The sequence below is a fragment of the Colossoma macropomum genome, unplaced genomic scaffold (genome assembly GCF_904425465.1).
Source record: "Colossoma macropomum unplaced genomic scaffold, Colossoma_macropomum, whole genome shotgun sequence".
NCBI lineage: Eukaryota > Metazoa > Chordata > Actinopteri > Characiformes > Serrasalmidae > Colossoma > Colossoma macropomum.
The window spans coordinates 11028532-11044114 of NW_023494786.1; the positions used below are offsets into that span (position 1 = coordinate 11028532).

General features: G+C 40.3%; 1 protein-coding gene across 1 annotated transcript in view; it reads right to left on the bottom strand.

Annotated features, from left to right (window-relative positions):
- The window catches only part of sik2b (salt-inducible kinase 2b), a 48212-nt gene that overhangs the window by 15818 nt on the left and 16811 nt on the right, over positions 1-15583 (bottom strand). Inside the window, exons 4-6 of the mRNA XM_036560768.1 lie at positions 14960-15121; positions 4260-4384; positions 3774-3897 (exon numbers count right to left, since the gene is read on the bottom strand). Coding sequence (XP_036416661.1) covers positions 3774-3897; positions 4260-4384; positions 14960-15121 — 411 coding nt within the window. The remainder of the gene's footprint in view (positions 1-3773; positions 3898-4259; positions 4385-14959; positions 15122-15583) is intronic.

The window sequence follows — 15583 nt, forward strand, 5'->3', positions numbered from 1 at the left end:
CTATAGCCTCGTAGATCAGCGCAAAACAAAAGAAGCAAACGGCAGACACCAGACATCCTGGCTGATCGAGTACATTTGAGGCTCTGTGGTCTCTCAAGTACGTCTCCTCTTGCTCATCTGCCCTTCTCTTTCTGCTGCAAGAGCTCTTCTTTCTGTGCCTCTGAGCATCTTTAATGCAAAAATGGCAGTGAGGAACTGGAGCTACTTGTTTTCAGTCCCTTGTACTAACATGGAATGACCCAACGCTTAAAACATCCAGCTCCAAACTCCTTCTTAGCCTCTCTCTCTTCACCTAGGAACACTTATGAGAGCACTTCGGATAGGGCTTACGTAAGGGCTTGGACAGGGCTCATTTACAAACTTTTTGAACGACTTTAACGACTGAGTACTGCATAACTCTCCTGTGTAAAAAAATACAACTAGGAGGAAAAAAACTGAAGAAAATTCTGAGAATGAAGAGAAAGCCTTGAGTAGTCGTGCTGAAGTCTGTAAGGACAGTGTGCTGTGCTGTATGTGTGTGTGTGTGAGGTGGAATGTGCTCGCTCCATGGGGATGCAGTCCTGTGCGGTGAGGACATGCGGGGAGGAAATGTAAAGGAAAAGCACACTCTGTTCTTTTTGTTCAGTGAAATGCTCACGTTGCGCGAGTTTAGTGGGGGGAGGGGGTTGGCAGTTGTGGGGGCTGAAGCTCTTTAACTCATTTCAAGGTCTTTGACAACGCTCCCCCATTATACGCAGAAAGCGTCCTGGAAGAAACTGGTGTACGGGATTAGGTAACTTGACATTTTCACTTTTGCGTCAAGAACTCTTTCTTTCTCTTTTTCTCTCAAAGGAAAATTGCCAAAAATTACCCTGTAGGCCATCCGGATGTCTAAAGTGCTTTACCTCGTGTCCTTTGCCCATTCTCCTTATCTCTATCTGTCACAACCTGCTCATTCATGCCTGGCGTGATCCTGCCGCGTACATGAATTTGAAGGAAACGTGTTTTTCGCTCAGTGAGGGCTGAGGCTCAGTCCAAAGGGCTGCAGCCTGTAGCACACAGACCCTAGGCTAGCAGTGCTGTTCCATTTACCTTAATAGAGCCCAGAGATGCACTTCCAGGAGCCAGGCACTGGAATGTTCTCATTTACTCAGCTTTGAGCAGAACAGAACACAATCTATAGGGGGTATTCACAAAGCAGGATTTCTTAATAAGCTACATAAGCCAAAAGTTGTGGATTGTCCAACAGGCCCCTTTCCTTATTCAAGAGGCTTTCATCTTGGGCTGAAGCTATCTAGCTAACTGGGGAACACTGCATATGTGAAACACCTAGCCCAGGAGTGCACAACTCAAACACACCCACTAAACCTGGCAATTAACAGATAAGTGTAATCAGGTGTGTTGGAGCAGGTAAATCACCAAACTGTGCTGGACACTGGCCCTCCAGGAACGGAGTTGTGCACCCCTGACCTAGCCTGTGGCTATGGTGGGCTTAGAGAAGGGGCTTCTGATCTTGGAATACCAGAGCCTTACACATTTTAATGTTTTTCCTGCTCTAATGCACCCACATTTGCTCAGGAAGGGCCTAACACATCATCAAAGATACATTCTGAGACTTTGGCTTTGTCCCCTTTTAATCACCTGGCAGAGTAGCTGGGCTGTGTGCATGTCCACGTTGGTCATAATAAAATATATCAGCATGTGGAACAATAGCTTATTGGGTGCTACCGTGTTTTCTATGACTATATATAAAAATACTGCTGGATGCACTGCGATAGCTTTAGATTGAGTGCACAAGCACATTCAGAGGTGATTTGGACCTCTAAGGGCTTATTACTGATTTGTTTCATCAGAGAGACAAAAAAGGCACTCAAAGTGTGGAAGTGTGTATATTCCTATTCATATGTTTGTGTTATCAAAATTGTGATTTGTAAATCTGCAATTTTTCAGCTCTGTTAGATCATCTTCTTCGTGTGTAAGAATACATCCAGCAACAGCACTGAGAAATCACCTTATTCAAGGAGAAAGAGAGGATTAAAAAGTTGAAACAACAGATTTTATGCCTTATCCTCACAGGGTTAATGAGCAGGAGTCCACCTTCAGATTAAAAGAGGCCTTAGGCAAGATATTGCATTGGAGGCTCCTTCCCTCCAGGTGAATCTAACATTTCTGTTTACCATATATTACTTTGTGTCCTTTTTACTTCATGTGTGACATAGAATGTCTGGCTACAACTGATATACACATTTAACAGCTATATATGAAAATATTTCATTAAAAAAATATTATACGGTATAAGTTGTGCTTTAGATATCCTTCTGCGGTTGTGTTAAAATACATAAACCTCTAAATCAAATAAATTATGAGGGTCATGTCACCCTTATATGGTAACTCCATGTAATAAAGAAATGTTAAATCTTTTTTATTAGATAACAAACACCTCACTGGCCTGTCATGGAACTTGCACACATTTAGCAGGCTTAAGTTTCTCTGTGCATTAGGTCTTGAGTCTTTGAAAGAAAGAAAGCTCATACCAACAGGATCTGTCACAGTTAGTTATTATCAGCAATACTGATACATACAAGATAAATGATATGTTGTTTGAATATTTTACAAGTGAGACACTGTCTGTTTATAACTATATCAAATATTTTCTGCATAATAGCGAAAATGCAAAATAGCAAAAATGGTTAAACACATCCACAGTTTCTAGGATTTAATCTCATCACAGCCTTTTTTGCCTTCTCACTTTTTTACTCTACACTGTAGAATCAGTTAATGACTTAACATACAGTTGATTTTTCTCTTGAGAGAAAAAAGTGCAGGACTCTAAAGGTTGTAATGCGATGATTAGACATGAATAGAAGAACTGCACTTTTTCAGCAGACTATTGTGAAGCAGCTAACACAAAATATTTCAGAGAAATTAAATCCTGCTGAGTAATATGACTAATACATTAGTGTACCTGTATTATGTGCAGCTCTTTTAGTTTGAGTGTGTTTATCATTTTATCATTGCAGCTCCTCATTAACCCTCTTGGGTCGATGTTTCTATATTTTTCTCTGTCTTTGTGAAAATACAGAGCAGAAATATGGTTCAAATATTTCCTGAATCTGTAGAGTCTACCCTTTTGATTCCATCGTATTGTGAGATTGTATGTGACTCACATTCAGAGTTATGAGGCTATGAATAAGGGTTGCACATCATCTGCCTCTCACTGTGTGTAACTGGTGGATTCGTGTGTCCGTCTACATTTTGTGTGAAACTGACCAATGGATATGTAACCACTAAGGACTTACCCATCACATCGGAAACGCTTCATTGTTCATCCAGTCGACATCGGATACACATGTGAAATGGCATGTGAAAAGTTTACAGCTGCTGAAGTTGCTGCAGCGGTTTTGTAAAGTAGTGACGAAGATTATGGAGCATTTTAATGTGGAACATATGATTATCATTTTATATGCAAGTGACCTTGAAGGTGAATTTAAGAAGATATGCAAAAATCGAGAAAATACCTTTAGATCCCACATTCCTGTTCTGTTGATGCCATCATACCATTAGCAGTGGTAATGTTTGCTTTCTAGATAGAGAGGAGGGGGCAGGGCCTTGTTCTATGAGCCTATCAGATCTCTTCAAACATTAAGAGGCCCACATTGTTTTGTGACAACTAATAAGAAAGTTAATACTAATTTACTCGTCAATGCAGAGCACTGATGTGGAAGCCTTAGGCAAATGCCTATTGTACCTAAAGTCCGTCACTGAAAACCATTGGCTAAGAGAATCTCCCTCACCTTCTGTCATGAAGTATGGGATACGGAAACGGCCCTCCAACACACGCTGCCTCAACACGGGTAGAGAGGGACCATCAAAAGGCAGGGCGCCACACACCAGCACATACAGGACCACCCCCATGCTCTGGAAGAACACACACACACATAAACGGTGAAAAAAATCACTGATATTAAATAACCAGATTAATTCAGAAGTGATGAGCTCTGAGGGTCAAGGTACAGGTGTGCTAACTGTAAACCAGTAAACAGAATGAGAAGAGGAGCTCACGTGACCTGCTCTCTATCTCTCTCACGCACAGCAGGGACTATTTGGTTTACATGCTGACGTCAGGCAAGGTCAAAAGGTTGGAAAGGAGCTCGCACAAACAGCCTGTCAGGTGACTAACAAACCATTTACCAAAGAAACCAAGACAAACACTGTGCAGCCCACAGGACGCTGTCCAGCTATCCTGTGACAGTGTTGTTGTTTAGATGCAAGACACTTACCCAGATGTCTAGCTGTGGGCCTTCGTATTGCTGTCCCTCAAACACTTCAGGGGCTGCATATGGTGGGCTGCCACACCACGTGGCCAGGGGCTCTCCTGTCTGAAAGAAGTTCGCAAAGCCGAAATCTGCAGCAGAGGGAGAGAGATAGAGGAAGACAGAGTGAGTGCAGAATTAGGTGATGAACAGGGACTACACTGATCTATCCAGGCTCCGCCAACATGCTCTTTCATAGCAACTGCTGCTGGCTGAACAAGCTTAACAGAACTATGGCAAAAATCCCATTCAAGTAAATAAAAAATGGTACTATTTTTGTCTAAGTAGCAAAATTTAGCGTCTGTTTATCATTTTAATTTTATTTTGTGTTTCCAGGTCACATTGTTATCATAGAATAGTTGTAGGTTTTCTGTCATGTAATCAAGGTGGTTTTAAGTTATAAGCATCTGACTGATTGGCTAAACTTTTTACCAGCTTTAGATGTTGTAATGGTATGTAGCCTACTCGCTCCTGTAGAATGGCTGAAGTTACTTTAAAATAAAACAGAGCAAGACATACCGAAGTATAAAGAAGTGGGGGCCCCATTTCCTAATTCCATTTTAACCTTTGATGATTAGAAGTCGGGCTTGACAAAATATCAGGTTCTAGGTGATTCTTCACATAAAACATCAGCCTTGGGTTTAGGCTCAGGTTTTTTTTTCTAATGAGTGATTTTCTATGAAATATAAAGTTCTATTTAATTTGTTTTTAACTGAAGCAATATGCCTTTTAAATTTTGCACACTCTCGCATTTCCTCTCTTGTACACCTTCAACATCTATTGCTACATTCAGATTAGCTCCAGAATAGCCCCAGCTCTAGTTAGAGGAGTGGGTGAACGTGCCCCTGAACAACCAGGGATGAAGTTCAACACCATGGCTGATAAGAGGGATGTGCTGGGTTGGTGGAACGGTCATAATGGATCTTCCTCTTTGTTTGTTAAGTTTGCCTGAAGTGTGAAAAAGCATTTCTGCAACTAGCAGCAGCGAGAGGAACTTTGGCGCAGCTAGACTAATAGCTCAGCAGAGGAGGGTGGATGCTGTTCTCTTCCAAGTACAATCAGCAATTCCACAAAAATATTGTGACACTAAATACTGTTCATATATTACAGATATGTATAATACCATTTTCTGTTGATCAACTAAAGCACTTATTAACAAAGTAAAGCACTGCAAAAACCATGTTCGCTACAGTCCATCTCTTTTAGTACATGCGAGCGGGTTTGGGTCGGGGTTGGGATTAAATTTAGCAGTACCAATCAGGCCTGGTTGGGTCGGGTCTTAAAGTTGTGGGTATGGGCTGGGTTCACGCTTCAATTTCATGTCCGTGCAGAGATGAATGAGGATGACGAGGATGACAGACTGCTTTGGAAGATGGTGGGTGAGGGATTAGAAGCCTGACTCACATTAAGCCCACCCTGATAGACAGCAGCCTGCATCACAGCAGTGTGTGTGTGTGACTGTGAGATTCAGGTATTGAGGAAATGGGAGAGATAATAGATTTACACCTGTGTGCCATCAGTCTGTCACACCAATTACACTCAGACATCTGCTCATTCTGCCTTATGTCCCCTTGTTGGCTTTCAGCACCAAGCACAGTACAAACACTTCACATCTGACCTTCAGCAGAAGGTTCTGTTCTCATTCCACAGTTTATAACTCAAAGCTGCACAACAAAGTCTTACCACTGATGTGATATTAGCTCATTCTCTCCACAGTCAGAGCTTGTACTGAATTGGTCACTGTCAAATCACTACTGACAAAAAAAGTATTCTTCACCCACAGGTGTCAAATGCAAGAGAGCAGTGATCTGTAAATCAACTTGGATCTGTAAATCAGCTTGGATCTGTAAATCAGCTTGGATCTGTAAATCAACTTCAAACTGTGCAAAGATATTTTAAGTGTTACCTCATTTGATTTTTTGTAAATATGCACTCATTTTGAAATTGATGCCTGAAACATGTTCCTAAAAAGTTGTGATGGGGCAATTTAAGACAATTGTGAACTGTTCAAAAAACAATAGGTGATGATAGCATTCAGAAAAGGCCCAGTCCTTCATGAGCAATAATGGGTTCAGGCTTGCTGCTTTGCAGCAATACTGAATAATGTAAGAGTTAAGCCCACAGCTAAGACACAATGAGGTCTTTGAGTTTTTTACCCTCTACAGTGCATATCATCATCAAAAGATGAGCTAATCTGAGGAAATCTCTCTTGGGCAAGGCCAAAAACCTTGACTGAATGGCCGCAATCTTCAGTCCCTTAAATGGTACTGTATTAAAATCAACCATGCTTCTGTGATGGATATCACTACATGGGCTCGGGAATACTTTGACAAACAGCTGTCAATCAACAATGTCACTGCATCCAGCATAAAGTTCAAAAGTGAGGCTCTGTCATGGGAAGAGAGGTATTAATGCCTGTTTGCACATCTGTGAGGACATGAAAATAAAATAAACGAAAAATAAATACACATTTTGGAGCAACATATGCTGCCTTCTAAACAACCTCTTGACAACACCAAGCCATATTCTGCATGTGTTACAACAGCATGGCTGCATAACTAGAGAGTGTGAGAGCTAGATGGCCCTGCCTGCAGTCCACATCTATCTCCCACTGATGAAGTGTGGCACATTATGAAGCATAACATATTCCTTTTCCAATTTTTTTGGAATGTATTGAATGATATAAACATGGAATGATATATATATATATATATATATTCAGAATCCATTCAGAATCCATTTAGAATCCATTTAGAATGCATATTAATAAGGCAAATGGGTAAAACTCTGCTGTAATTTTTATTGAATTCACACTGTTCCTCACTGTTACTGGTGGCAGTTTTCTTAATGTAATTCTACTGTTAATATGTTTCATGAAACATTCACTTATTTAAAATGCTCATCAATATTTTAGCTCTCGTCACCCCATAATCCAAATGTGTTCTCATGAACTAAGCACACAATTTGCTGTATCACAATAACAAAATCTTGTAAACCTGACTATAAAGTAGGTAGCATTGTGACTTTCGGTTGAAAGTATGATTGTAACTTGCCAAGAAATGTATGCACAAGTCCAGTACAACACCAATGCTAAGTGAACTTCAATCACCCCTCAGTAGTAATGCTGAGATTAATAACTGATCAATACATGGGTTTATCAGTTTACTCAGGCTTTGGCTGGGACTTCACACACTGTGATTTTAGTGCCAATTAACAAGCATTCACGGTGTTTGTTTTAAAGATGGTGTAAAGTTTTTACATTTAGAGGGCAAGTCTTCTAAAAGTTCTCCTAAAATTTAAAAGTAACTGCATTCTGAATACTACCTTTACAAAATGCAACTTGGACTGAATACAGATACTTAATTTCTGTATTTTGAATACGTATTCCCAACACTTGTATTCCAATACATCCCAGCCCTGGGCATAAGTTATGACAGGCTAAGACTGCATTAAAAATTTAGGGCATTAAAGGAATATTCTAAGAGTTTTCAACCTAATCTCTGACTGTCACATCTATAGCATATGGTCCATTACCCCTCCCAAACTAGAGCTCTTTGACCTTTTAAACAACATGCTATTTCACCATGTGAAAAAACTGATTGCATAAGGCCACTGGATCTATAAGCCCCATGCTATGCTAGCTTGGCTGGCATGGGCCATGTTGCATACATATGTCATACCACACACAGATGGCATATATGGTATATCACACCATGATACCAACAGAGAATGGAAAGGCCCCTCTACAGAAAGACTACACATCATGCTGCAAAAAAGCCTAATCCTTCAGCTCCCTGTTTGTGCGGAGAGAGGGAGCTTGTCCTCTTTCTGAAGCGCAAAACTGGAAAGAGCCTCGCTGCAGAACAGTGGCTGGGGTTTAACATGGTCAGACAAGCTGGGCAAAGTGCTTGTAGATTAGATACAGTGCCCGTTCCCAGCAGAACAATAGGGCAAGGTTGCCAAATGTGGCTTGCAAACAGAGCCTGGACTAATCAAATCCCCTCCCAACCAAAAATCAAATACCCATACTGCAACAACTGGTTCCGCTTCACTAATTTCACCTTCTGATACGTACAGCTATGTATCTGGGCTGTAATCATGTATATGTTCAAAAACAGTACCACTCATGTTAATATACAAATAAACTACACATTGTGATTTGATGTGTGTGTTAGCTTAACCATTTCCAAAGCTGTCTGTGAGGATATTTAGTACAGTTACTATCCAGTACCTGTGTCGGTTTATCAACACTTCATTACATTAAATGAAATTTAACAAATGTTTTACTGTATTTATGTTTATTTGTATTTATTATAATGCATAGTTTATTTGAATGTAAGCATTTTTACTGACATAAACACACTTCCTGCTGAGATAAATAGTTTTAAAGGATCTTCTTGGGTGACTATGACTTTTGCACAGTACTGCTAAAATACTTTACTCATCTGGTGATCTGAAATGTTCACACATGTACGCACGTCGCACGACGCAAATATTACTTTAGCAGTGTGAAAGAATGTAGTAAAACAAACATTTGATACTACTAGGCAAAAACCCTGTAAGTTATATGTCAACAAGTTGTTTGAATGTCAGCAGATACGGTTGTCCTGAGCATAATCACTAGATCATCTTCTGAACCTCTGTGGTTCCAGCTAAACATATTTTCATGGACGGCTTACTTGCAGGATTTGGGGTGTTTGCCTTAATCCGCTTCTTTAGCCATTTGTTTGTGATTCCTAAGGAGAGCAGTGTACTTTACCATGCTGGAGAACCTGATTACTGTTTTAGTTTGACCCCAATCATTTTCTCCTAAAAAATCAACACTTTCATTGAATGTCATATGACTGGTTAATAAATAAAAAAAGCTCTTAGGGATAATCCTGAAAAACAAAACCCAGAGACAGTTTAGTGGTACTAAAACTTTCTTAACTGGGTCACCGAGAACAGGTGAACTTGGGTTTAGCCATGTGTCCTTATTAAAATTACCAAACCCTTGAGACATTTAGTCTGTCATGTTGACTACTTCATTTATGGCCTCTCATTCTACTTAATGTACTGTATTTCTCTACGGATGTGCCAAAAGTGGACCAGCAGTCAATGAGAACTGGAAGTGGTAGTGCAGAATAGAGGAAATTTCTATGTGAGGATGGATATTTTCTTGGAATGACCTACATTTGAACATGCAGGGAGGCAGATATGCTGCTTGTTTATTTATCTTTTCAGCTCTTCAGGAACAATTCTCCTGACATGCAGCCTGATTTTCATTTCTCTTATTTCTCTGACATCCATTTCTCTCAGCAAATATGGGCATTGCTACGTCTTGCTCTTGGGCTACATTCTACCCCTCCCTTTGGCCATGTAGGATGTGTGATTTATAAAAGTAGCTTCAGACGAAGGAGGTCAAAAGATGAACGAGACGTCAGCACGGCGATTTCATCTCATTTCCAGTGAGTAATGGAATCGGGGGCCGAGGCCGGGATATGGAATGATGAAGGGATAATACGAAAGGGAGGTGAGAGTTATTGCGGCTTGAAAGAAAGCTTGAAGGCTTGAAGAAAAAAAAAAAAACATCTAAGATGTGAGCGGCAGCAGGCATGGTGAGTGCTCCTCAGATGGGCTGACCCACTTCACAAGCTGAATGCTGAGCAGCAGCGATTGACGTCAATGCTGCAGCCTGCCCAGAGGCTGACATTGCAGGGGTGAGTCCCTGAACACTCCATATACCGGAATCGCTCAATCTCGCCTCAAACTCCAGAGCTTATTAAAGGGGGACCACGTAACAGTGGCTGGTACAACACAACAGCCAAACTGCTCTCTGAGCTAACAAAAGCCCATACAGAGGTCAGAGCAGGCTTTCATAATGGAACCTTTCTGTGGACGCGCCTGGCCTGGCTGTCTTTCTGTGTACTGGGTTCACAATGACTTTTTGCATAGTGTAAGCATGGCTTGGTTGTGTAAGCCCCTCAGGATCCAATCACGAAATGTTTCTGTGCTGTTTCTCAACCGTCCAATGTCCACCATACATCTCTCACTCCTACACGTTTGCTCAAGAGGATGACCCAATCTAAAGTCGATCCGGGGGGGGAAAGATGGACACATCTGCTTCACGCTTTGATGGGACGGTGGAGAGTCACTGGGCAACATAGGAAGTGTGTGCGTGCACATGTCTCTAAATGAAATGTACTGTTATATGCTGTCAGTATTTCCCAAAATAAAGACAGAATATTAATACCTATCAATAAAACTTTTTTCTGCTTTTAGTTTTTAACATCATTTGAAAACAGCAGTTGCTCTTTACATTGCGTGAATATGTCATGAGGAATGGACCAATAGAAACTGTCCAAAATTACTTGCGATAAAATCTCATTACATTAAAGGGCCCATATCCTACATTTATCTTTTCTTGCTGTGGTCAACTTACGATGTTTGTCCTAATTCACTTGTACATGATCACTTTTCAACCTTTTTGTGTATATGTGTAAACGATCTCTCTTCTGAAGGCTGAGCTGTCTTGTGCTTCATTCAAAAAGCAACCTAGGCTGAAACACTCCTCATAACTTCAATGTGAAATGGGCACAACTAAACTGAAGTAGGCTGAATAGGTAGATACATATCACAAAAACAATGAATTCAAAATGGGCTGTTCTTGCAGCTTAGTTTCCATATATGGAGTGTATGGACTGGAGAGTGAACTGCACGTTTTGAAAATGTAACAATGTTTACAAACATCATCAAACTCTTATTTAAAAAACTGCAGATAATATTCCACGATATGGGCACTCTGAAGTGCATTAAAGATAAAGGAGAATTCCTTTCAAAAGTCCTCGATCTTTCAACAAAAGTTCTGTATAATTAAATATTAAAGATATACACAAAGTCATTCAGTGGCTCTGACGTGAAACACTACATAGTCTAGAGAAACGTAATGAGTCAGATTGCTCACTGTGGTGATGATAGGAACCAGACATAGTTTTAAGCCACTAAACGCTACATCACTGAAAATGATTACACTGTCAGAAAAAAGGGTACTGAACAGGTACATTTTTATTGTGCATTTTAAAAGTACTACATTCACTTTCCTCGAGAAAGGTGCCTATGTACCTTTTCATACCTTTTCTATTTTAAAATAGTGATCTAAAATAAACACATTGGGGTCTAGACATGGTGTATTGACTAAACTGAACTTAAAAATATATAATTGCAGTAGAATATGGTATAATTATGTTCCCAAACTGAAGGTACTGAAGACGTACGGGCAAGGTGCCACTCCACTGACTGTTCAGTACCTTTGTTTCTGAGAATGTATGTGAAATTGTTAGAAACATGCTCCCTGATGCTTGGGACACTGCATTAGAACAGTTTTGGGATAAAATTATAGCCTAAAAAGAAGTGTTTAAAATCCATTCACGACAGAGAGATACATGCAGGTACATGGAAAGAAAACCTTTTCTCACATTTACCATTAATTTACTGTTAACACTACATACAAAAAGTCAAGACACACCTAGGTTCAAATAAAATGGCTATATTTGCATTGTACACAATGCGAGCCCTGGTTATCATCACTGTAAAATCTAACTTTAAGTTTCTCTACAATGAGCCATTTCACATCAAACTGCTCTGAATGACTTTGTTTACGCGTCAACAATTAAATTATGCAGAAATTTAGAAAAATCGTTGGAATGTTGTTTAAAGAGCTTTTCTTTGCTTGTCCTGTAATGTTACCATTTTGGAGATATGAGGTTTTGTTACAACAGTTTTGGGTGTTGGTTGGCTGATCACTGTCAGTGATTATGGAACACAGTAAATATGCACATGTGTGTATGGTCAGGGTTGATTGATCACTTCCAGAGTTCAGTGCTAAGTTTAAACTCTCCCTCAGTTCCACACAGACATGTCTCTCTTTCAAGCTAAAGAATAAAGGCTACCTCACTTGCATGACCTTTCTGTGCGTGTCCATGGCTCTACCTGACTTCTGAGGGCCTGGCAGAGCATCAGAGAGAGGGCCAAAGGAGAGGGGACCTTTGGGAGAGCCTGGTGGAACACCCCCCTCTGTGGATAACCACTGTACCTTTAATTGGATAAAACATCAGCCCCTGGACACATGACTTCAGAAAGCAGCCTGAGGGTGACAGGTGTCTGAGAGGCAGAGCACGAGGATTTTGAAATTTTTCACTACTGATTGTATTAAAAAGCGAGTAATCAGAGTTTTTAAAACATGCAAAACAATAAAACTGACAATGTCCAGCGAAAATGGCCATTGAGTGCAAATTATAAATTTTTTTGCACCAGAAAAAAAGGCAAAAAACATATTTAACAAAAAAATCTCACTCTTTGCCTTTATTACAGCTCCCAGTCTTTTCAGGAGATTCGCTTTCAGTTTCAAAGAAATCTGCAGGGATGTTTTTCCACACCTCCAAAGTTCAGTCTTAGAAGTTGGTTGCATTTTCTGCTTCTCACAATCCAAGCAATCTAAATTACACATTTAGACTCATCAGTCCATAAAAGCTTACTCCACATATCAACCATTTTCTAAGTATCTTTTAATTGTTTTTTGAACTCTGTGGAACTCTTCTCTGTTTGGGAAAGTAGTGTTTTCACTTATTTTTCCTTTGACTTAAGTTCACTCAGAATTATCTCCTGAAAAATGAATAACTTGTACTTCAAGGCCTTTATGACTTTTGCATAGTACTGTACCTCTGAAAGATTCTAAAATGTTCTACTGGAAAAAGACTTTATGAAGATCTCAATAAAATATTCATAAAAATACCATGTGGCAAAATACACACAAATGATATGCTCTTTTTCTCACTGAAAAACAAGAGCAGAAGGAGAATTTAAAATATGGATTATCATCATGCAAATTGCCAAGTAATCATTGTTAGGTCATCAAAAAAGTAGATTTTTTTTTTAAATCAAGTAACTGAGTTTCATCGAATAAACAGGACAGGCCATGTGGACTCATCAGTCTGAGTGTTTGTGTTCATGTGTGCCTGAAACCCAGCAGGGAAGAATAAACAATTTCTGATTTAGTAGAATTACTGTAATATCCAGTGAGGCCAAGATGTTCAAAACAAATGTTCACAGAAATGTGTTTGTGCTCCATGCAAGTCTCTCTCTCTTTCTCTCTCTCTGTCACTCTTTCTCACTTGCCAGGAAAGCTCATATACCCGTCATCCACAAAGCAGAGCTGTCTTTATAGCCGGTGAGCTGGACTGTTGGCCGTAAACACCTCACAGCTGAGAGCAAATGTTGTTTGCAGAGGGCATCCGTTCGTCCGGCCCCAGCACAGGATGTGCCCGTGCCCTCGGCTGACTTCATTACCTCCAGCATATCAAATCTTGTTTCTCGGAGCTCCGCTTCCTAATCAAAGCACACCTACTCATCAGGTCTACGGACGGCAGCCTTGATTAAATTAAGCCTCCTTTCACTCATCTTGCAGTCAAGCAGGATATGACAAGCAACCTTTCACTTGAACCAAGCCAGGACCTCCCTTAAGCCAATACCCGGAACCAGCGCTTATATCATATCATTATCCTTCTCCACACGATTCATTTCGGACAACAACTTGTATTAATAACAGCAACATATGTTTAGAGTACGCATATTCCTGGAGGAGCAATGATACTCAGAGCCGGTGCCAGCGAGAAGCAATCTGACTGGCCAAAAGGGATTCATGACCTGCTGATGTCACTTGATATGCAGCCGAGGATGAAGTCAGTGATCTGGGTTATAATCAGCGAAGAGGTTTAGCTCAAAACACCCACGCACATACATCATAGGCGAAGGAGGATGATGTGACTGCGCATAAGCAATACTGTACACAAGGGTGTGGAACTAATACCAGAGAATTACTCTTCCACACTGTCATAAAGTCACGCTGTGGTTTGCACATCATCGTTCTCATAATAAAAAGCTTTTATGATGTTTGATTTGCTTTCCTGGGAAAAACAGCAGAGTGTCATATTTGTTATATACTTCCAGGACAGACATTCATACAGATTGGCCAGTTGTGCAAGGAATTAATGACTTATGCACTGTTTTAGCTCACATGCACAGTAAAATTCACTTCAGGAGCAGTAGCCAAGAATCACACCTGGTATTGAAGGTTTAGACCCAGCCCAACCCTATTGTCTGTGCAGGCAGAATGATCCTGTGCCTAGTGTGTCTAGCGCACGTTTTTTTTTTACTCAGCTGTGTCTGCAGCCTGGCTGTGAAGCTACAGTCATATGCAAAAGTCAAATTACATGTTTTGTTGATTTTCTAAGTGAAAAAAAGTTCTCTCTAAAATACACTTAAATATGGCATTTTGCTGCATATTTACTTTTACACATATTTTATGTTTTATTTTTTGCCCAATATGTTAAATTCAGCAAATAAACTGATTGTGGATGTGCATTAAATTTGCAGTTCTCTGTAGATCATGTCAAAACGTAATCAACGAAGTATGTAATTTGACCGGGGCGCTCAAACTTTTGCATGTGACCGTCTGCTATTGAGGCTGCTATTTTATGTGACGAGAGCCACAATGGAAATAAGCTTTAAAGGCTTCACAGCTTTTCATTCTCAGTGATTTCAATGTGTGTAATGCATTTTAAGCACCAAACAAAACCAATCAATCAATCAAAGCACTTGTGCACCAGACCGCCAGTCACTCTTTATTTTACCTGCGATCTTGATGTTCATGTGTCCGTCCAGCAGCAGATTCTCAGCCTTGAGGTCCCGGTGAACGACGCTGCAGTTGTGGCAATACTCCACCGCTGATAGAATCTGCCAGAACTTGCGGCGAGCTTCGGGCTCACTTAGCCGGCCGTGTTTGGCCAGGTAGTCTACAACACAAGCCAAAGGGGGTTTCATTTCTCACCAATCGTGTACACTGTTTAAAATGATACATTTTTGTATTTATTACTTTCAATAATTCAATAACAGTATTTTCATCATGAGCTGAACGTGAAAATCATGTTGTCTGGTGAGAGCAACAGCAGCTGCATGTTCCAAACACTGAGTGATATATCATTTAGATCATATAAACAGTCAATGGTTCCAACTCCTTCACAGTTGTAGACTTTTTCTCTCACTCTTGTTCATTCAGCTTGTGGATTCTTGTTACAGTAGAGGCTACTGAGGGGAACTGGATCATTCCATTTTGCTGTTACATTTGTTAATATGCTGCTTGTTGATTTATCAATAGGCCCCTTGCAAGCACTGTCCAGTATAGTCTGCAGAGGTTGTGGAAGACATTACTTTAAAAGCCATTAAAAAGCTGTGTTTGACTGAAAGGGGACCACACT